Below are 21,424 nucleotides of genomic sequence, written 5' to 3' on the forward strand. Positions count from 1 at the left end.
GGTGTGGAAGAAGATGCTTGTGCAGTTCACAGATTTAGATGTCATACTGATGAGGAGACAATTTTCTTGTATACATGAAGAAAAATGGTTTCGCTTATACAGAAAGGCATTCTTTAATGGGTTAATGCAGTGTTGTTTTTGACAAGAGAGGCTCAATTTTTTTTCCATCTGTATGTTAGCAGACATCTAAGATTCATTCATTCTTTACATGTTGTGAGGCTTAAATTTACACATCGATCTCTAAATTTATCATCAGTATATATTAACATACCTAAATTTCAATTTTTAACATACAACAAGCTAAACATCAATTTGTACAATAAAAACGTTTTTTTTTTTTAACAGATAATTCCAGTCCATTGGACTTTATTAACAGATATTTTTTTAGTTTACTGAATTTGAACTAAATTGCTTGTACGGATTGGTCAATTAAAGAGTCAATTGCTTCAAGACACTATTCAACGCACATTGATTAAAATTGAAAACCTAAATTGAGCATTTGTGTTTTTTTAAAAAAAAAAAAAAAAAAAAAAAACAGAAACTTTAATTAATGGAGTATAAGGTATTCTTTTAACTTCGCAACCAGTGGTAGCAGTAGAAAAGAAACATGGCTTCTCGTCACTTCAACCTCTTCTTTATGCTACTTGTCTTACCGGTTTTATTTCTTTCCCAGGTATATCTGATTTCTAATTACAGTTCCGATAATCTGTTTGGTTACTGATATGCACAAGGAAAACTGAAAAAGGGCAAGTTTTTAGGGTTACGTATATATATATACACACTCATGGTATGTACGTACAATATAATTAGAGAGTTCGTGCAGGTTCGTTCTACAAACGAGAATGATTACCAGAGGATCAAACCCTCGTCATCGCCTTTCGATTCAGCTCTCGAATCGCTACAGAAGCAAATCAAGCAAGTTCTCTCTTCCGTCCATTTCTTTTTTCGCTTTCTGATTTTCTATAACATCGCTCCGTTTGGTTACCGAGAAAATCTGGGAAAAACTTGAATCTAATTTTGTGCACGTGACATATTTGAATGCCTTTTTATGCTTTCTCATTCTGCAGCTATACTTTCTTGGACGTTGGCCTTCTTCGCCGTGCAATGACGCATCCCTCGTTCTCCCAGGAGAACAATAAGGTATTGAGCATTTTGGGTTTCAATGTCATTGAGACCTTTGTCTCTCTGCTTTTTATCGGTGAGGACATTGATATCTCCTCCAAAGTATTGAACCGCCGTCTATCGGAGATATCCAAAGTGGAAACTTCTTGTGCTGTTGATGGAATGCGGTTGGGGTTGCATGAGGTAGTTAGAGTTTCTTCCAAGACTAATTCAACTGCCCCTTTAGTGGTTTGCGGTGCTTTCAGGGCAATATTTGGTGCTATTGCTATTGATACTGGCAAGTCCGATGATGCTGGAAGTGTTTTCTGGGGTATTCGTGCTGGTGAGGCCGGAAAAGCTCTTGCCTTGTAAGCTGACCTTCCTCTTGTCTCCTGTCTAGAGAGAAATGCACAATATTATTTTATATCCTTCTAGAGCGACTTAACTATTTTGAAACTTCGTTTTACTGAATTGTGTGACTCTATGGAGCAGTTGTGTGTTTGGTTGTATCAGAAGTAAGTTTACTGCCCTTTCATGTTGTTTGTGTTCTCACTTTCTCACTTATGTTGTGTGTTTCTGTTAAGATGGTTGGGATCTGTTTCATTGATGCAATTTTAGGAAAGAAGCAGAATAAATTGTCTTGTGTTAAATTATAGAGTAGAAATTGCTAATCTCATCCTATTTGTATGTGTTGGAATGACACATCATTATATGGTTTCCGCCTTTTCGATTCTTATCACTGAACTAACATTTGAAGGTTGTCATCTAGAGTTGCTGAACTAATCGTGGTTCGTGTTTTTTAAGCATATACTGGATTTAGTTCAACATTAACTATCCTGGGGAAACAAGGTTGAAGGAGATGTTATTATTCTGCACAAGCACAATAAGTTTTTGAAACATGCATTTAGCACAGGTTTAGTTTCTGTGGGTGAAGGTCAGAGTGAGTGTAATTTTACTGGTTCTGTTGTTAATGCATTCTTACAAGAACATATGTTCTGGTTAAATGCATGGGTGTTGAGACTATATTTGTTCTTCTTACTACTGAACTTACAAATTATCCCTGCTTAACTTCAGATTTCAATATACACTGGGATTGGTAGACTATGATGCCTCTCTTTCCGTGTTGGTGTTTGATCATATGCTTTTGCAGTGGCGTTTAGGGTGTTAAAAATGTTATTAAGTAGCTAGATTTCGCTTTTGAAATTATCCAATTTGTCTAGGGATACATGTTGAAACCAGCAATTCAAAGTCTTAGGACGAAGTCAACAGTTATATAATATCTTTGAGCAGAAAGTAGCCTGCTGTAGATACCCTGGCCCGGAGCAATAAACAGAGGTTTCTCTAGAAAATAATTAGATTGCCAGGAATAATTTTTTCTAATTACTACAAGTGAACATAAATTCTCTTTTTATTTTTAAATTTTCTATATTCATGGAAAATGAAAAATAAAAAAGAGGAGATAGTTGTCCATAAATCAACACCAAGGGTTTCTACCTAGGATTATCCTTTGAACCATTTTGGGCATATGGGTTTGCCTAGTGAGGATATGTCATATGTAAAAGTAGAAAAGACACCTAAATCCAATTGATGCTTGATGGTGATCTCTTTGTTTGACAGCAGGATTACCAATTTAGCACATCCACAATTCCACTAATCTTATTTTTAATTCAATTAGGAAATTACTTATGGCTTTATTTTTATGTTATCTTCAAAAACAGGGTTATTGTTATTTTATGTTTTTAATGAAAAAGCTAATTGGGTTTAAATATTGGGAATGGTTTCTTTTTTATTTATCTATATTTTTTCTTATACACCTTCACTAAATGTTGAATATCATACTCTATCAGTTCATTTTTATCTGTATTTTCAAAAAAATTGTATAGGTACAAAAATTATCTGTCACTTTGAGAAGATTAAGGAGAATTATTTAAAAAAAAAAAAAAAAAAAAACTTTACCTTTGTTCCAACTAAACACAATAAGTATTTTCATATAATTTCCTGAGAAATATCACCATATTTCAATGGATTACAATTTATACTGAAATAAATGCATTTTAAATCTAATATGGAAATCCATAAATAGTTTGTTTACACCTTTTATACGAGGAAGAAGAATATGTCAATGCTCGTTTGATTCGTTGCGGCTGAGACACAGCTGGCGGATCCTTCAGTGGGATCCACAGCCATGAGATCAGTTGGACTCTTCTATTAACATATTTCCTTCTTTCCAATCAATCACCACTCGTTACAAACTTAGGCCCCACCATCTTCCTTTCGCCTCGTCATTACACTTCATGTTGGGCCCATTTAACTTCTACCTAAATTACCTCGCGAAGCACACGATCATCACCTACCCTCACTCTGCAACGTCTAATAATTAAACAAAAACCCACTAGCCCACAGAAAGCCTTAACTCTGTTTTCACTTTCTTTCTACTAAAAACGAAAAATATCTCTCCCCTCTGTTACCGGCACTTCTGTGTTTCCGGTAACTTTCCGTTACAAATTACATCTCTTTCTCCTCCAGTTATAAACGCTCTGCAGATGCAGGCTTCTCTCCCTCGCTAATTAGTGTCGGTTCAGTTGATTTAACATATATGGGTTTGGAGGACGGAGAAATGTCTCATGGAGACCCTGGCTCGATACCCCAGCAATCCTCCAATTCTCTCCTTCAAAACACCCGCTGTTGCTTCTGTTTCGGTTCCCGCCGATCTTCCGGCGTCGGCTTGGTCTGGTGGGAGCGAATCCGATCTTCAAGAACACATATTGATGATAAGCCATGGTGGTCCATGGGCGTCAGAGCCCTGAAGAAGATTCGAGAGTGGTCGGAGATTGTCGCTGGCCCTAGGTGGAAGACTTTTATCCGGCGATTTAATAGAAGAGGTAGTGGAAATAGTAGGCACGGAAAGTTTCAATATGATCCTTTGAGTTATGCTTTGAATTTCGACGAAGGCCCTGGACAGAACGGTAATTTGGACGAAGATGACGACTACGGCGGCTTTCGCGACTTCTCTTCCCGGTATGCTTCTATTTCCGGCTCCGGTAAGCCATTGGCTATGGACGCTTCTCGTGATAAGGACGTGGCGGTGATAGCGTAAAGGGGAAATAACAAAGTTGCGCCTTGTCTGCTACTTTGCGCCGGTATGCGTTTGATAACAGCTGGAGTATTGACTTGGTGACGCAATGTGGCGGCGTTAATTTTACTTATCAGTCAAATTTTTGATGAATTTTTTTTTAAGAAATTCCCAATAATACATATATATAATTATATATTGTTGTAGAGCTTATTTGTGTGAGTATTTGGTGTTAGCGTGTTCATGTTACTGTTAGATAGAGATGACGGTGAGGATTTGCGTGTAGGATTAAAACGGAGTTGTTGTTGGTTGGTAATTGGATGTTCTTTTATTATTTTTTTTTTAAAAGGGTAGAGCTCATATGTATAGATGATGGTTGTAATTTATGTAAAACAGTGAAATTTGTTTCTTCTTTAAGTGTTGCTTTCTTTGTTAATATCTAGTTGAAGTTTGACGAAAATCTGGACTGAAAGAGAAATTGCCAAATACATTTAATTTATACAGCACCAATTGAGTCTCCCTTTGTTGTGACGCCAAAGAATACAAAAATGTATTCTTCTTCTTCTTCTTCTTCTTCTTCTTCTTCTTCATGTGTGGCCCTTTTTGTTACTTGCAGTCTTTATGTTCAAGAGGATGTCACCTACAATCCATGGAAAGCCCAAGCAAGTTATGCCTTCTTGAAAATAATTTGGATGGCAAGTAACATGATACCATGCTGATGCTAGGCACTGCTGTGTACTTGGCCGGCAGCTGCTCTCAAACCATTCTTTAGCCTCTTTCTGCAGGCTCTTCATGGAGAGCAGAATTCGATCCTTCGTATCTCCATACCTTCTGTTGTCACGCTGCAAATACATTGCCTTGTTTCGTAGATTACCTGTCAGCATCTCATCTTCATTCTTTGCCTCGTAATAATTCATCAAGCCACTCAGTTTCTCCATATACATGTATTTGTGATTCGCGGCGATGTCAATGAACTCCATGAAGCCCTCCACTTCAAGATTGCAGTCATAGGTTGCTTCAGCAATCTTCTCCGACCAAATAAACTTTGTCCTTCCCTGTAAAGTTGAATCAAGGGTTCCGCGGTAGAGTTTTCCCAATACCGCATCAGAGATGTACGTTGATTTGTCAAATCTCTCCATGAAATCTGGAAATTCTTTTGGTTTCAAAGCCCTAGGCATCTCAGCTGGCGCACCTGTCTTTGCAAAGTCAACTGCCATCGAGTGGAGTTCAGCCAACTTTAGACATTTTCTACTTCGGGCTTTATCTGGTTCGCGATCGGCATGGACTAAATGTGCAGTGGAGATGGCACCCAAAGTATCATTGATCATGTAATCAACAAAAAATTTGTGAATTTCCTGCCAATTCAGTGAAGAGAGGATAAAAGATAGAAACAAGAATTACATATAACGAAGCGAAACTCAATTTCAATTCAAAGTTGTCAGCTTAAATTACCTCTAATTTGACATCGTGATCCATTATACGAGGTCTCCGCCCTAGATAATCCATTGGGCTCTCAGTTTGACTCGGTATAAGATCTTCATCCCAGCTTATGAAAAATAAGTCCCCATCAAGATCACCACCAGAGCATTCATTTGGATGAGGCCTGTGAATAATATTTCTTCTTAGCCACTTTGACAATCCATATACCAATATTTCTCCCTACTATTTATTGTTTTCATCCCATGCAGCAACGGTGAAGTATATCATTGCACAGAAATGAAATATTCAATATAGAGATGTGATAAAACATGGTAAAATGAGAATTTACCTTTTGCCTTTCTAATGACAAAAGCAGAATTGAGATTTGTTATTTTAAAAAGGCCATTAGCCAATGACATCACATCAGGATATATCAACAACACAGAAAAAGAACCATGAAGTAACATCCAAAAGTTCAGTGATTTGGGCTTAATTTTGTAGTAGTATACCCAAGATGTTCCCAAAAAAGGAAATTCAATCAGCCTCACTAAAAATCTAGATAAGATATTGGCTACGTGAATCCTTGTTCTCCATCTAGATAAGCTAGCTTTTATGAACAACAACAATCAAGCTTTATTCCCAAACTAATTGTGATCAGCTATATGAATCATTTATTTCAAATTTCCTCTTTGATCAAATTAATATTAATGCAAAGCAAGTATAAGTAGGAAAAAATTTTGAAATAATTCTGTAAAAATGTTCTGAAGGGGAATTTTAGAATCATTTGATATATTAACAAAGGTAGCATAATTTACATCATCAAGAGGTAGCATAAAGCTAGCTTTCATGATCACCTAAAAAAAAAAAAAAAGAGGTAGCATACTTTACCTTTAAACATAACGAGCTGGAAGAAGAAATTAACCAAGTCCAAAAAAAGGTTAGATAATTATACCTTTCACCTTTCTGAGGAAAAAGAATGCAATCAACCAAACCCTTCTCTTCCAGGCCCACTTCATAGACAGCCTCAAGCACTCTGACATCTCCAGGGTGAAGACAAGGATTTTTGGTAACAACTACCTTCCCTGTTACAATAGATGTAGTTTCATCTACCTTCCGGAAAAAGCTCTGATCTGCATTCTGTAGCTCTGATTTGCTCAAGGTTACGCGGACGTAAATCTGGCCATAATCTAGAATCCCTTCTTCATCCAAGCAACCAATAAGAATACGACCTTTTGGAACAAATACTCGACACCTACTTCTTAATTCCACTAACAAGTTTTCATGATAAGCTTGAAGCATCATTGACAGGTAAGGCTCCACATTGGGCTTGTAACCTTGAAGCAACATCTTTACCATAATGTTCCTGGAATCAACCCAAGCCAAATTCTCTAAGACATCCAAAGCTGCCTCTCTATCATTCAGCATTCTGCCCAGAAGATGCAACTGTTGCTGTTGCAAACCCTGAAATATCTCATCCTTCACACCCAATGTAGACAATAGTGTAACTATCTCTCGGTTCAAGTAGCAAGGCATGGAGTCACTCCATTTAGTGACATTAAGCATCCTGTTTTCTGATTCAAATTTAAGCATACTGCTACGCAAAGATAATTTCCTCAAGGAATTACGATCAACAGCTATTACGCCTTTAAAGCCACCATATCGAATTTGAAATGCTGATGGAGTATGATTCAATCCACATTTTTGAGCAACCTGCTGAGCAAAAGAAAGGGAAATTTTGCCAATACCATCAGAGAAGCAGTAGCCAATGCCATCAGATGTAACTTCAATGTCAGGAATAATCTCCACATCTTCTGCCGGAACAACAAAAGTTTGCTTAGAAGCACTGAACAATTGACCCATCCTTGCTGCACATTTGGAAATACTGCGAATCTTATTAAAGCAACCCATCCATTGTCTAATATCTTCTGCCTTCACATTGTCATTAGAAGCAAACATCCAAACAGAATTTGATCGCAGCTGACTAGCTGAGAAAGCCAGAAATTCAAACCTTTTAGCTCCAATCACAATCCCATCTCGAAGAACAGACAATATTCTTTCATATATTTTAGTTCTGAAAGGTTTAGCAAAAATGCCGTGCTGGATACTTGTGGAAATGGCATTTACAGGAAGCTTACTCCAATCTTCTTCAACAAAAGTGACTCTCATAAAGTCCGAAGCATATGATGCAAAGTTTTTAACAACATAGTTAGAGGATTCAAGCTCAGGACCCAAGCAGTAAATCTTTGATGGTGTAATTAAGGCCCTGTGACAGATCATTATGTTATGATCTGTTGAGCTTTTTTGTGATGATGAAGGCTTTTTGAGGTTTCTTCTTGGAGCATGTAATTGTTTCTTAACAAAAGACACAGGATCATAGCAAGTGAATGTCAACTTATGCAACTTCTGAAGGATTGCCATGGCAGTATCTATAGTCAAACTTCCAAGAATTTTGAACAGATCAGTATCCACTGCAGCAAGACTAATTTTGTGTGTATGGACGAGAGAATTCAACTGGAAAAAGATCTCATAAGCTAACTTAGAATCAGATTCATATCCAGCAAGTGGAACCATTTCTGATGTTATAGGGTGGAATTTCTCCCCATCTTCTAAAACTATATCCCTTCTATCCTCAACATAATAGGGGAAACTTGTAAAAATGTCTGACGCATCTAGTCCTTCTTCAACTTCCCAACAAAATGAAGTTGATTTTCCAATTGATTTCACAGATGAAAAGTCTGCAGTACGAACCCATATAAAGTCAAAATCTTCTTTGCATATATGGTACCTATCAGCACTAAATTTTGAAGCTACATCAGGTCCAGAAATTCTTTTATAAATTCTTGGTCCATACCTAAGCTGAAAGAATGAAAAGCTAAGGTAAAAAAATTATCAAGAGAACTCATAAATTAAGTAGCCAAAATAGCTGTATAAAGACTCAACCTGAAAGCAGAAACCAACCCGCCCCCCACCCAAAGAAAAAAAAAAAAAAAGAAAGAAAAATCAAAAGAAACAGAAAGTTCTACATAACTAATAAGTTTAATCCCAGTAACACCAAATGTGAAGAGAAGGTCATGGAGTAACAATTTTTTGAGGAACTCCAATCTTCAGCTTCCCCTCTCTTTCGCAACCCTAAATTAGTGCTGGCAAAATGCATTATCGAGTCCCTTATTACATAGCAACAAATCCAGCACTCAGATAACTATCATTCAACAATTTTCATACGCACTCCATGCAGATGAAAATTTCAACAATTCGTTTCAATAAATATAACCTAACATACAAAATGAAATGACTCTAGCATCAATCACACAAAAAGAAATCATCATCCCATAAATAACTAGATTCATCTACATCATCAGGGAAAAAAGTCGTCTGATCATAGAAAAGTGAAATCAACAAATCAAAATAATACGAAACAAAAGAACCGATACCTTAAGAAGAACTGCATTAACTTTGTCACCTCCCAAACAGAACCCAACAGCATCCTTAACATCCTCAAACCTAATCTCCACCTTATAACAATCCTTATCAACCCAAAGCCAAAACTCCACTCTCCTTCTCTCAGGCATTAACCACCCTCTAACATCTTCCCAGCTCTCCAGCACACACAAGCAACGCTCTTGTTTCATAAAACCCGCATACAAAACCCCATTCTCTTGTCTATGTTGGGGCTTGATAGGCCTAGGAATGATGTCATCATAAGTATCAGAGACCAAGAGGTAGTGAGATTTAAAGACAAGCTTGTTTTGTAGACACAATGATTGGGCTTTATGTCTAAATTCGAGAGTAGAGAATTGGACACGGCCAAAACCCCGGGATTTCCAGTTTTTGCGCTCTGTACAAATTTCAATTGCAAAGACCGAGTCTTGACCGAGTTGAGACTCGAGGTACTGTAACAGGTCTTCGGCTATTACTGTTTGTGGGATGCTTGTGAGACGTGCAGTGGGTCTCTCCACCACCACCACCTCCGCCCCCATTCTATTTCTGCAGACCAACGGAGAGAAGAGAGTGTTTTGCAACAGTGAGGAACGAGGGTGATTGAAAACGTATACACTCCGGAGAGAATATGTTGACGGTGGACCCACCTTTTATTATTATTATTATTTTTTTTTTTTTTTTTTTTTTTTTTTTTTGGCGTCGTTAGTCTTTACTTGAAACGATCGCTTCTACGTATCGCCCGGTTGGTGGTTGGGGAACGACCGCATACCAAACCAATCTACATTAACATTACAGCATTCTTCGTCGGCGTTTGTTCCACTTATTTTCTCCTCTGTGTAATATTATAAAACTTATCTCCTCCTTTAAATAAATGAATCTAACAAAATTTTATAAAATTCGTTTAGAAATTTAAATTTTTATGTTTGAAATGAGAAAGTAATTGAAAATTTTAATTCTGAGTTCAACTTTATAAAATTGAATAGTAAATCAAACATTAGACTTATGGCATGAATGTATTGAACTGCTCATACACCAAGTTAACCACAATTAACTCAATGGTAACCATATAGTAATAAACAAAAGAAACAATGGTATTTTTGACGATTAACAGAGAAAAAATAAAAAATAAAATAAAAATAATGGTAATTACCTATAACATGAATAATCTCATACGCCGGGAATAGGTAAATAATTTCCGAAAACAACCCCACTGTACAGGAATAATTTTAGGCCTCTACATCTTCAATGTTTCAATTACTGTGTAGGAATAATTTTATATTCACATGCTCTGCCATATCAACTCAATACTGATACTAAACTTGCGAAATAAATACATAGAAAATAATAAGCAGCTGAAATAGAAAGAAACTAAATCATCTTACCAAGACCTAATTTCTGCAGCACACAAAATGTATGTGCTAGCTAGCCTACTACCGCATTTTTGCCTTGCTATAACACTCCTTATTCTACAATTCTTGATAAATGGTAATAAAAAATATCACAAACCAAGATAATTTCTAAAGTCTAGCATATCCATTTGAGCAATGGCTGCCAACATCTTGAAAGTTGATGCAACAGGATAATGCAGCTATTAGTTCCTTCACATCGTCAGTCGTGTGAGTTGCGCTCAAAGTTACTCGTAGCCTGATATTTATAAAAGACAAGAAAATGATAGAAAAAGAGTTATGCAGATGAAAGTAATATTATGATCACACGGATCTAGGACAGTAATACAATGTTTGACCAAAAGCTAGCATCAAATTGGAAAAGTTGAACAAAAGATTGCCAATATTTTTAACCTAAATCCAACTATATTTGAACTTCAACAGACCTTAATCACTCAATCAAATTAGATCAAAGAGTGGATATAAAAAACTCCCAGATGTAGAAACACATCTTTGACACATTTTTTAGACATCTGCAATTATTCAAGTCATTGCAATTAAACATTTTTACTTGGTAAGGCATATAGTTCCTAATGATCAAAGTCACATAAAATTGCAATTCCCTGCCGCTGAAAACTGAGAGCATATCAGCATGAAATGAAAAGATTGGAACATATTAGAGGATAATAAAGAATATGCAACAAAACCTGCAAGAATTGGGAGGCACTGTTGGGGGCCTGATTGCAGTCACATGGAAACCAGATTTCAACAAATGCCTGATTCACGATGATTACCAGAGTCAAGAGGAGTTGCAACAATGATACCATTTACCAGCACAGACGTGTAAAAACACACACACACACCCCCACAGAGAGAGAGAGAGAGAGAGAGAGAGAGAGAGAATACCGGCTGGCTCGCAGGGCTTTTTCTTCACTCCCTACAACTAGAGAAATTATGGGACTCGTGATGGGGATTCCAGTTAATGCCTGAAACTCTCGCACCCTTTTCCAAATTGCCTTTCTACGCCACACTTCCTTTTTGGCCACAATAACAGCAGCTGCCAGTTTATATTCAAGTAGTTAACAAACATATAAAATATTTCACTGAGAAGGTAAATACAGCAATAAAATAATAATGTAACCATCTCCTTGTACTGCAATATAACAAAATAGCCTAATTTTATTATATGTTGGCTTCTGAATATAGAAAAAGAAGATTGCACGTTCCCACGCATTTGCATTTGATGATTTGAACATGTTGATGTTATTGTGGGCAATGAACATGTTAATGTTACTAAATGGTAAGTACCACAACCAATCAGTGAAAGTATCAGATTAAAATAAAAGAAAACAGCTAAAAGATCACAGATTAAATAAAAGTATAGCACTATAGAGGATTCAGATAATAACTTTTTAACAATACTTGAGGGGGTAAAAAGATAAGCAAAAGCAGTACAATTTACCATGGGCAGCAGCAGCAACAGGGACTGGGGAAGCAGTTGAAAATATAAAAGAGCGACCCCTTGATTGTATGAGTTTCTTCAACTTCTTGCTAATCATATTGAATTGGCACAAAAAGATTGATTAACAAAGGTAATTAAAATATCTGAACGAGAATTAGTGGGACAAAATAAACTCATTTGAAAGTTTCAAACAGGAAATTAACAACAATGGGCCAGATGCTATGAAAAGTTTCTTTTCTTAGGGCAAAGCACATAAACAGTATACCTGCATGCTATAAATCCACCATGGCAACCAGCAGCCTTACTCAGAGTTCCAACACATATGTCAACATCTCTTTCACAATTGAACTCCTCAGCCACTCCACCACCATTTTTTCCACAAATAAATGTTCCATGGGCCTGAAAAGACCTCTCAGCAAGTTTTCTGTTATTATTGGTTGCACACAGTTTCATCAAAATATGTGAACAAAGAAATGCCAATATATAGTGAGTTGGACTATAACAACACCTTTTTCCTCTGCCACAATTTTTTCATTTTTAATATCTAAAATTGTTCAATTAAAGTTAAATCTCAGAATTAACGTTAGTCCTCAAGTAAACTTCATTTGTCCAAGAAGCTTAAAAAGCTTTTTAGAAATACCTCAAGCTTCACGATAACTTACATCATCAATGACTAACAAAAAGCCATGCCTCTTGCGAAGATTTGCAAGCTCAACCATGGGCGCAAAGTCTCCGTCCATGCTAAACAAGCTGCAAAATGGAACCCTTTCAGTGAATCCATTACATAGACATATATGCTAAACAAGTTTTAGGGTTTATCCACAATTTTGTAAGCTATGCACAGTAGACTAAAACTAAATAGGTGAAATCCCTATGTGGAAAAATGTTATAATAACAGTATTTTCTCTGATCAGTGACCAGCAGGAAAAAGATAAAAAGAAGATATACAATTGAACCAATTAGGATAATTGACCAACCTGTCAGTCACAACAACTTTCTTCTTCAATGCACAATTTGATCTGTCAAAATATAACATACCTTGAATGAACAATGATAAATTGAAAATGCCACATAAAAAGGTGTTTAAAAGTGCTTAAGAGAAAAGGTGAGGACGTACAATAATGAACTAAGGTGGGACATGTCACAATGTCTATACACATGCACCTCTACATTCTGTTGCCGTTCAGCAAGACGAATACCATCAATTATTGAAGCATGGTTCAGTGCATCAGAAAATATGGCAATCTTTTCCTTCTTCAGAGGTTCTTCAGCTGAAGCCAAAAGAGAGCTGATGTTTCCAAGAGCTACCATCACTGCCATATTAGCAGCAAACCCTGTAGGACAAAGAAGACAATCCTAGCGCATAAATTAAGAACAAGCGCATTAGTTTGCAGTTGAAATATACTGAATGGTCAAAAAAGTATGATACAGAACTAAGCCTCCTAGGAGTCACATAACTAACCTGCATGGATTCTAACTAACCAATTTACATTTTGGTATCCATGATCTGGACAATCAAAATTACTTGTATCAGATTGGATACGAGCATTGCCCAAATAAATTAGTTGGATAATAAATCCTTGTTTTCTTCTCTACTTAAATTAGATAAACATGGTAAGTTCGAGACACGTGCATAACATACAGAAAAAACAGGACCCTTGTCACCTAAAAATATAGTTCCAATAAGTTAATCTCACAAGAATTTTGCAGGTATTCATGTGCATGCTCTATTGCTCCAATAAAAAATGTTATATAAGAAAATGGTAAATGCTGAACCAACTACAAAAATTGAAGGCATTCCAAACCACCAAAGCATATACCTCTTTCTTTTTCAAGTTTGCCAAGCAAGACTCTAATAACCTATGGTAATTGGTGTATCCACAGATTAAAGCAGAACCTCTTGGTCCCATTCCATGTTCCAGGGCTGCCTGATTTAGCACAACATAAAGTTTAAAAAAAAAAAAAATTATTGTATGAGGCAAGCAGAAAATATGAATGATAAACAGAGGTAATATGAACAAACCTTTGCAGCAGCCTTTCCAATTGTGGGATGTGAACTCAAGCCCAAGTAATCATTGCCAGAGAATAAAAGTAATTTCTTGTACCTCCCCTCAACATTATGGTTAGTTATTCTGTCTGTACATGCAATCTCGTCTCCTATAAAACTCATGAGGAAATTAAATTAAAAATAAAATTTTTTTTTTTCAAAAGGCTGTAATCAAAGCATTCCCCAGAAAAAATAGAAACAAAAAGGGAAATCAAACAAGTGAAACTCTTGATAAGCGTACCGGAACTGGGAATTTCAAGGAGCCATTCTTGAAATGTAGAGTCTGAAATGGAGACTTCGACTGAGAAGCGATCCCATGGCTGCATTTCGTCGAACGCCTCGTAATCATCGCCTTCTAGTTCAAGTGAGTTTTCATTTCGGGGTTGAGGTTCTTTGGAGAGGTAAATAGGCCTTAAAGATCGCAGGACTTTTAAAGATTCAAGCTTAACAAGTGCTTCTTCTACCCAGTAATCCCATAATCTCGTCCCCATTGTAGCAAGGGGAGACAGAAAGAATGGCGGAGGGAAAGTGAGAAGGGCAGTTCAGCTAAGTAGTTGGTTGAGACATGAAAGCGTTAGCTTAGGTAGTTAAAGAGAAATTGAATTTGCCCTTTTAAATGGGTCGGGTTTGATTAGTTAACCGAACCACAATATCTGGGCCGTGATCAGGCTCAACAGATACCATGAGTCCATGATCCACGTTTGCAATTAGCCTTTATTTTTTCTAAAGAAAAATTATAAATGACAGAATTTAATTAATTATGTTAAAATTCGACATTTTCTGCTATAATAATTATTATCAATTTAGTAAATATTATTCAACATAAACCATAATGTTTTTCCATTCCATCTGTGAATAAAAAAATAATTATATTTTTAAATAGGTAAATTTTTCTAAATTCTTTTGTTATAAATTTTAAATTTATATTAAAGAAGTCAATTACAACGTTAATAATTCATTTGGAAATCCAAAGTTTTTGTTTGGAATAAAAAAAAATACAGATTTAAATTTTATAAATTAAATTCTATAGAATTGAGTATGCGTAATTCAAATTCTACTAAAATTAAAGGAATTTATAAATAAATTCCACAAAAATAAATTATTGAAATTTATTTGACAAAACTACCACCACTGTAGACTCAATTATTTCCTTCTTTATTTTGAAAGTAGACATTTTACACTTTTTTTTTGAAGGCATTTTACACTAATTAAAGATAATTATCACTATGAATGTTATTAATTATTTTATATATTTATATAATTAATTAATTAATTAAGGTAGGTGGACTGTGAGTGTATTTATTTATATGAAATTTATTATTTATATTTTAGTAAAAAAATAAATTATTATATTATATATAATAAATATAATCGGTGTTCGTTATTTGTTCTTTAATGGTATTTTAGAAAATAAAGACAATTTTCATTCAAGAATTTTATTTAAACATATTTATAAAAAAAAATTTTAATTTCGTGTCAAGAATGGGATTCGAACCCATGCCCTTTCGGACCAGTACCTGAAACTAGCGCCTTAGACCAACTCGGCCATCTTGACAAGATAATATTAACGATGATGTTGATTCAACTCAACAATTGTTTTGTAAAATTAGTTGCATAATGGGACCTAAACACAAGATTGTAAAGCATAACTCAAATTAGTAGAATCAACATTGACAAGTAACAAGCAACAAAACATTTATTTTAGGAATCGTAAAATTCCAAGCTTAGTTTGAGATTATGAAAATGTGGACTGTTATGAATTATAACCCAAAAATGAAGAACATAATAAGGTTTGTACTCGGTCTCTACCAGTAGATGGTTAATAAATCAATCAAGAGTCCCCAAAATATTATATCATAAAGTTGCCAGACTAATCAGCTTATATTAAGAGAAGACATATCCGTATGTGTACTTGAAGAACAAGAAGAAGTTGCAAATCTGTTATTGTTAGACCAAAGCCAGATCTTTGAAACAGAAAAACTATCTCCTCTTGTTCTGGTTCTTATTTTCTTGCCTTCAATTTCTCCATCAACTAAAGAATCCCCATTTTCTCTTCTGCCATTAATAACGGTATCATGAGATAAAGCCACTTGCAAATTTGCGTCACCCTCCACATATTGAACAGTGCCCATGGAGTAACATCTTCTAGCATCTAAATTGCTTCTGCTAGTCTCTCCTTGCCCTTTCTCTCCACTAGTTTCTCCTTCATTAAAGCTTCTAAATTTTCCTAGTCTGACTGAAAATACTCTCTTTTCACCTGTAGTTTCCTCTAAATTACCTGGCTTTGGAAATTTTGAAGACACATTTTCTCTATCACCAGAAAAGCCATTCGGCACTTCTCTTAAAGATTCAAAATTGAATGGATTTTCCATTTGAATAAGAGTAGAGCTCGAAAGGGTACCTCTACAAATGGGGCAAGTGGAGTTTGAAAGTAACCAAGTGTCTATACAGTCAATGTGAAAAGCATGACTACACTTAGGAAGTAACCTAAGCTTGTCTTTGTCTGAAAATTCACATAAACAAACTGCACAATCAAATGGTTCCTTTAAGCCCGAAATATCTCTGTAGTAAAATAAAGGTAATGCATCGATAAAAGCTTGGTCTAGACCTGAATCATGTTGGCGAAAAAGCTGTTGAAGCTGTCTTTGTAGAGAATGAGAAGTTGAGGTTTCTGGGTATCTATTGGAATGATAAATTGGTGAAAAATGAGATCTTTTCATGAAAAATCTAAAAAGTAAATGGAGAATACCAGAAATAAAGAAAATAACAGCAAGAGCTATTATAACTAAAAGAATTACAGGGCTAATTTTGTTAACAGATGATGATAATGCTGAAGAAGGAGGTGATAGAGGAGATGAGTTTACAGAAAAACCATCTTTTTGTTTGATTTCATATAGATTTCTACCCATTATAGCAGATGGGTATACGTTAAAAATCCAATCTTCTACATATGTTTCGCAAGTTCAGACTCTTATAATAAGTAAAAAGTGCATGCACTCAAAAAGACATTCTTGCTTGAATTGAGGATATAGAAGAGAGAAAAGGGATTAGCAAGCTAAGAATATATTCTCACTAAAGAATTGAGTGTGCAGTGAGGAAATTCTTGGTTCTAGGATGAGGGTTGGGAGGTAAAGAAAACACTCTTTTTGAGTCTTGTTGTTTTCAGTTTTTACTTGAAAGCTGAAAGCTTTTTTTGTGTGGTAAGATTGAAGAGGAAAATGAGTTTTAGGAGATTTTTAAGGAGGTTAAAAGTCAGAGAACCTACTTCTTTTCCTTATATGGAGACTGGAGAGTGCACACATGACACTACTAAAGAATCCAAAAAAAAAAAATCTGTATTTGTGATGATGGGTCCTTGTTTCTAAACTTTCCTCTGCCACAGAAGTCCTTCAGGGAGTCATGCAACGTTGATACTTGATACTTCACTTTCAATCAAATTAAGGAGGTAAACACGGTATAATTTACCAAATATATTTTTAGTTAAATTAGCGAACTTGGTGCAATATATAAAAAATGGTAGGCAATATCAATTTAATAATAATAAAAAAGAGGTCTCGAGGTATTTTTTTTTTAACTGTTACATGGATAAAAAGAAAATTAAAGGTATGTTCAATAAAATTAACTATTTTAATAACTTTTTATAAAATATTTAAAAATTATGAATTAAATTTTTTTAAAATATTATATTAATATCTAAAAGTTAATTTAAATATTATATTAATAAATATTAAATATTAAACCTACTTAAAACGTTATAGTTGAAACTAGTACTTTCAGAGAGTGGCGTAAGACATTTGTCATCCTTTTAAGAACAGCGAGACTCTTCTTGAGATCTACTCTTGTCCCCCCTCATTAATGGTTCAAATGCATATAATTAAAGAGTTGAACAAAGAAGAGGGTGCCACGAGAAGGGAATGGAAAATGATTGATAGGTCCACCACCATCACAATTTGATTATCCACAGTAAAATTTGTGGCTTCTTTTCTCATCAAGATTAGCCCAAATAATTACCCTTCAATGATGGTTTTGGGTTATCATTGCCTGCTAATCACCGGAAAATTTTCCATCAATCTTGGTAACATAACATTGACTACTATTTCTGAGCTGTGACAAAAAAGAAAATCTTGATGGGCGAGAATAAAAAAGGTATCTTTATTTGTTTCTTTTTTTTTTTTTTTTTTTTTTTTAAAATCTTGTTCATCACAAATCCCACATAAACAAGGAAGTCATCTAATTATGCCTACTTCCACTAGAGAATTTTCTATTAATGCGACTAACCCAAGTTGGGCAATTATAATTAGGGTTTCTAATCAATTGTGTAATTAACTAGATATGATGGTACTAGAAAGAAGTCTAAAAATGTGGACAAAACTTAATGGTAGGTCACATGCACTTTTCCCTTGGACGCATGGCAGTACGTAATAACCCTAGTGATTGTGCCCACTCGAGCAGGTGATAATGACCAACCATATTTTGCTATGGCTTGCCAATTTTATGTGATGATTGTTTGATATCCAACCAACCAAGCAATCTGGAAGTTTTGTTTGATTATACACATTTTGAAGGTTCTTATAACTACTTGACACGGTAAAAAATAAATAAATCAATCTTGGCTTCTATGCGGGTTGCAAGGTTGGAGTTTTATAGTTTAATTTTTTGTCTTTAGGGTTTCTCTTTATTCTGGTCATTCACGAGCAAATGGGCAGACCCATTTCAGAACAGCGCAATAGTACCTTGGTCTTACATGTCAAGTGGAGAGATGCAAAGATTTTGTCCCCTATTGCATTTAGCTGCATCTATGTTCACTTAGGTAACATGCAGCCAGTTGTTATTTCAGACAATAATGAAGCTTGACTTTTTATTTCTTTTACCGTTAATGTTTTCGTTAGGGTTTAGGACATCTAGTGTAAAAGCATAGTATAGTTCAAATCCGGTAGAAGTATGTGTACAAAGAATATAAAAGATTAATGGAGTGATTAGGAAAAGAAAGGCATTGCAATTCAGATAAAATTGTGGGGTATCTTGAAAAAAATACAATAATAAAATCACTTGAAAGAAAGAATATATCATCCAATGCATTTTAAACTAAAATTTTTGGTGCAGATATATAAACATTTTCCCTGATAACAAATGTATTCTTTAAGGCATGTTCAATCATGGTTCTGAGATTATAGATCTCTCTTCTTCATTCTTTATTGCATTTATCATAACAGCAATTTGAGCAGCAACTGGTCTTTCATTCGGAGAAGGATTTATGCACTTCAATGCAACCTGTAACAGGTTTACCATCCTTTCTTCGCTTGCACCTTCTGATATCAAGGCCTTGTCAAAAACTTCTGCTGTCCATTCCTCTCTAACCACTGAGTGCACCCATCTAGCCAAGTCAAACCCATTATTTTGGACTAGCTTTCCTGTCAAAAGCTCAAGAAGAATGACACCAAAGGCATAGACATCAACCTTGAAAGTACTATATATCTGGTCTCTGCTTAAAGTATTGTGTTTGGTAGTTTGAGAAATGAATGGTTGATCTTGGTTTTCAACTTCCATTAGACCATATTCACTAATGCAAGGCTCCATGTTATTGTTAAACAGAATGTTTGTGGACTTTAAGTTCCCATGTGCAATTCCATCTTCGCGGAGTTCCTGATGCAGAATTGCTAATGTCTCAGCAATAATAGCTGCAACACTCAGTCTGCTTCCCCAGTCAAATACTTGTCCATTTTGGGATCCTGAAATTATAAGAGGTCAACTTTTCTTAACCAAATCATGATATACTTACGTTTTAAGGGCCTGTTGGACACTGTTGTTTAAACCTCTATTTTTATTAAGGAAAAATCATTTTGTTGAGAATATTAATTAAAAGTCATTAAAGTTTGTTTTTAAGGTGATCATCAAAATCTCAAATCAGTTACACGGGAATCCCAAAATGTTTATTCTAAGAAATGGTGTTTATTCTCAGACACATACCATGGAGAAGCTTAAAGAGACTGCCATTAGGCTGATATTCATACACCAAAAGCTTCTCTTGCTTGGAGCAGTAAAATGCGACTGGAGGCAATACTGTTGGATGCTTCACTTGGTGTATCCTCTCCATTCTCTTCTTGAAGTCTTCACTAGAAACGCCCCAGTCTTTAATCCTTTTCACAGTCAACATCATCCCATCATTGAGTAAGACCTTATATAGGCTTCCATGCTTTCCTTTGCCAAGCAATTCAGCTGGAGCTCGAAGCAAATCTTCAAATCTCAACTCCTTCATGAAAGGACTTGTAAGAAGTACAAGTGAAGATGAAGTTCCTCCACTTTCAGCTGATGTAATTGAGTATTCTGATCTGTTCTGTGATGATTGATTCCCAGCGGGTTTGGATTCACCTGAAGCACCACTCGGTTTGCTGCTAGTATCCACTCCTACCTCCTTCGAATCAATCTTTTCTGCTTTAGGCTTGTGTTTACTAAGTAGTTTAAGAGCATATAATAAAAACAAAACCAAGGCAAGAATTATATATCCCGAATAGATAAGAACTCCATTTTTTGATGAACGTTTTGGTTCCATTTCTGATGGAGGAGGAACTGGTGGTGGACAAGCATTAGATAGTGGCTTTCCACATAATTCAGGATTACCTAAAAAGCTGTCATTTTTGAACTTGCCTTTGACATCAGGAATCGGGCCACGGAAATTGTTGTTGGAAACATTGAAAAACTCAAGATTGGAGAAATCAAAATTTGGTATAGCCCCACTAAGCTGATTGTTCTGAACAAGAAAGGACTTCAGACCTGAAATCCTAGACAGACTAGAAACCTGACCAGAGAAGCTATTGTTCGAAATGTCAAGCCTTTTCAGGTTACTCAGCTCGGAAAGAGGATTAGGAATATCACCAGATAATTTGTTCCCACTTAGATACAAGTGAGTTAGAGATTTGCAGTTTCCTATCTCTTCAGTTATCAAGCCTGTGATGCTGTTCCTATTCAGGCTCAATACAATTAGAGCCTGGGCTGTGCATACAGAACTGGCATCAAAACTTCCAGTGAAATTTAACTCATCAAGAACTATTTTTCTAACAGTTTGATTCTTTGAATCACAGCCGATACCCACCCATGTGTCAATGCAAGGATCTGTTATGTTGTTCCAACCGAGGTCATTCTGCATTTCTCCTCCTGAAATTTTCTGCATAAACTGTACTAATGAATTCCTCACATTTTCATCTTCTGAATTTGACACTGGAAAGATAAGAAAGATCAAAATGGGAAGAACCCAGATGGAAATTCGACTCATTTTTTTGGCAAACTATTTAATTTTGTGTGAACATAAAGTTATATACGGTTGATTTCCTTCTGTATGGGCTGGTTTGGAGTTGTAAAACAAGGAGAAAATAACAAAGACAATGTTATTTGCTTAAACCATTTTTTGAATGCCAATTGGCTGAATTTACAAAGAGCAATAACTATATCATACCTGTTACAGCAATAAGGGCTGGTAGAAATCTGCCAAAAGGCTCAAAACA

The 21,424-nt window shown here is 35.5% G+C and overlaps 6 protein-coding genes and 1 non-coding gene across 7 annotated transcripts; 2 read left to right on the forward strand and 5 right to left on the reverse strand.

The window, feature by feature from the left end:
• Positions 1-514: 514 nt before the first annotated feature.
• NFD2 (Ribonuclease III family protein) lies at positions 515-1,636 on the forward strand. The gene is made up of 3 exons (XM_037638463.2): positions 515-673; positions 824-915; positions 1,068-1,636. The coding sequence occupies exons 1-3, from the start codon at positions 608-610 to the stop codon at positions 1,471-1,473; spliced, it is 564 nt and encodes a 187-aa protein (XP_037494391.1). The 5' UTR covers positions 515-607; the 3' UTR covers positions 1,474-1,636.
• Positions 1,637-3,454: 1,818 nt separating this feature from the next.
• Positions 3,455-4,591, forward strand: LOC105640410 (uncharacterized). The gene has a single exon (XM_012224710.4). The coding sequence runs from the start codon at positions 3,698-3,700 to the stop codon at positions 4,196-4,198; it is 501 nt and encodes a 166-aa protein (XP_012080100.1). The 5' UTR covers positions 3,455-3,697; the 3' UTR covers positions 4,199-4,591.
• Positions 4,592-4,641: 50 nt separating this feature from the next.
• RDR2 (RNA-dependent RNA polymerase 2) lies at positions 4,642-9,821 on the reverse strand. Its single transcript, XM_012224711.4, has 4 exons — positions 9,025-9,821; positions 6,546-8,449; positions 5,627-5,777; positions 4,642-5,529 (listed from the first exon to the last, which is right to left on the reverse strand). Exons 1-4 carry the CDS (start codon positions 9,568-9,570, stop codon positions 4,762-4,764), a joined length of 3,369 nt encoding a protein of 1,122 aa, XP_012080101.1. The 5' UTR covers positions 9,571-9,821; the 3' UTR covers positions 4,642-4,761.
• A 399-nt stretch (positions 9,822-10,220) lies between these two features.
• BIOF (biotin F) lies at positions 10,221-14,498 on the reverse strand. The gene is made up of 11 exons (XM_012224713.4): positions 14,167-14,498; positions 13,902-14,035; positions 13,699-13,806; positions 12,996-13,234; positions 12,856-12,897; positions 12,541-12,628; positions 12,144-12,277; positions 11,879-11,967; positions 11,323-11,473; positions 11,124-11,192; positions 10,221-10,675 (listed from the first exon to the last, which is right to left on the reverse strand). The coding sequence occupies exons 1-11, from the start codon at positions 14,414-14,416 to the stop codon at positions 10,549-10,551; spliced, it is 1,431 nt and encodes a 476-aa protein (XP_012080103.1). The 5' UTR covers positions 14,417-14,498; the 3' UTR covers positions 10,221-10,548.
• A 901-nt stretch (positions 14,499-15,399) lies between these two features.
• On the reverse strand, positions 15,400-15,480 carry TRNAL-CAG (transfer RNA leucine (anticodon CAG)). The gene has a single exon. It is a non-coding gene; the product is annotated as a tRNA-Leu (tRNA).
• Positions 15,481-15,748: 268 nt separating this feature from the next.
• LOC105640413 (RING-H2 finger protein ATL46) lies at positions 15,749-17,244 on the reverse strand. Its single transcript, XM_012224714.4, has one exon. The coding sequence runs from the start codon at positions 16,832-16,834 to the stop codon at positions 15,800-15,802; it is 1,035 nt and encodes a 344-aa protein (XP_012080104.1). The 5' UTR covers positions 16,835-17,244; the 3' UTR covers positions 15,749-15,799.
• Positions 17,245-18,948: 1,704 nt separating this feature from the next.
• Positions 18,949-21,258, reverse strand: LOC105640414 (putative inactive receptor kinase At2g26730). Its single transcript, XM_012224715.4, has 2 exons — positions 19,893-21,258; positions 18,949-19,654 (listed from the first exon to the last, which is right to left on the reverse strand). The coding sequence occupies exons 1-2, from the start codon at positions 21,193-21,195 to the stop codon at positions 19,080-19,082; spliced, it is 1,878 nt and encodes a 625-aa protein (XP_012080105.1). The 5' UTR covers positions 21,196-21,258; the 3' UTR covers positions 18,949-19,079.
• Positions 21,259-21,424: the final 166 nt, after the last annotated feature.

Source organism: Jatropha curcas, chromosome 10, assembly GCF_041381405.1.
Source record: "Jatropha curcas cultivar XTBG-Jc1 chromosome 10, XTBG_Jcur_1.0, whole genome shotgun sequence".
NCBI lineage: Eukaryota > Viridiplantae > Streptophyta > Magnoliopsida > Malpighiales > Euphorbiaceae > Jatropha > Jatropha curcas.

What these genes read in the sequence shown, in the direction of transcription:
- LOC105640410 (XM_012224710.4), top strand. Translation starts at nt 3,698, where the DNA reads ATGGGTTTGGAGGACGGAGAAATGTCTCATGGAGACCCTGGCTCGATA.
- NFD2 (XM_037638463.2), top strand. Translation starts at nt 608, where the DNA reads ATGGCTTCTCGTCACTTCAACCTCTTCTTTATGCTACTTGTCTTACCG. An exon ending in CGGTTTTATTTCTTTCCCAG is followed by an intron (nt 674 to 823) that starts GTATATCTGATT and finishes GAGTTCGTGCAG; the next exon opens with GTTCGTTCTACAAACGAGAA. An exon ending in TCGCTACAGAAGCAAATCAA is followed by an intron (nt 916 to 1,067) that starts GCAAGTTCTCTC and finishes CTCATTCTGCAG; the next exon opens with CTATACTTTCTTGGACGTTG.
- LOC105640413 (XM_012224714.4), bottom strand. Translation starts at nt 16,834, where the DNA reads ATGGGTAGAAATCTATATGAAATCAAACAAAAAGATGGTTTTTCTGTA.
- BIOF (XM_012224713.4), bottom strand. Translation starts at nt 14,416, where the DNA reads ATGGGGACGAGATTATGGGATTACTGGGTAGAAGAAGCACTTGTTAAG. An exon ending in CAAACTTGAAAAAGAAAGAG is followed by an intron (nt 13,235 to 13,698) that starts GTATATGCTTTG and finishes TTTATGCGCTAG; the next exon opens with GATTGTCTTCTTTGTCCTAC. An exon ending in AAAGTTGTTGTGACTGACAG is followed by an intron (nt 12,629 to 12,855) that starts GTTGGTCAATTA and finishes TCCATTTTGCAG; the next exon opens with CTTGTTTAGCATGGACGGAG.
- RDR2 (XM_012224711.4), bottom strand. Translation starts at nt 9,570, where the DNA reads ATGGGGGCGGAGGTGGTGGTGGTGGAGAGACCCACTGCACGTCTCACA. An exon ending in TTAATGCAGTTCTTCTTAAG is followed by an intron (nt 8,450 to 9,024) that starts GTATCGGTTCTT and finishes TCATTCTTTCAG; the next exon opens with CTTAGGTATGGACCAAGAAT. An exon ending in TTTCCTCAGAAAGGTGAAAG is followed by an intron (nt 5,778 to 6,545) that starts GTATAATTATCT and finishes TATTATTCACAG; the next exon opens with GCCTCATCCAAATGAATGCT.
- LOC105640414 (XM_012224715.4), bottom strand. Translation starts at nt 21,195, where the DNA reads ATGAGTCGAATTTCCATCTGGGTTCTTCCCATTTTGATCTTTCTTATC. An exon ending in TCTCTTTAAGCTTCTCCATG is followed by an intron (nt 19,655 to 19,892) that starts GTATGTGTCTGA and finishes TTATAATTTCAG; the next exon opens with GATCCCAAAATGGACAAGTA.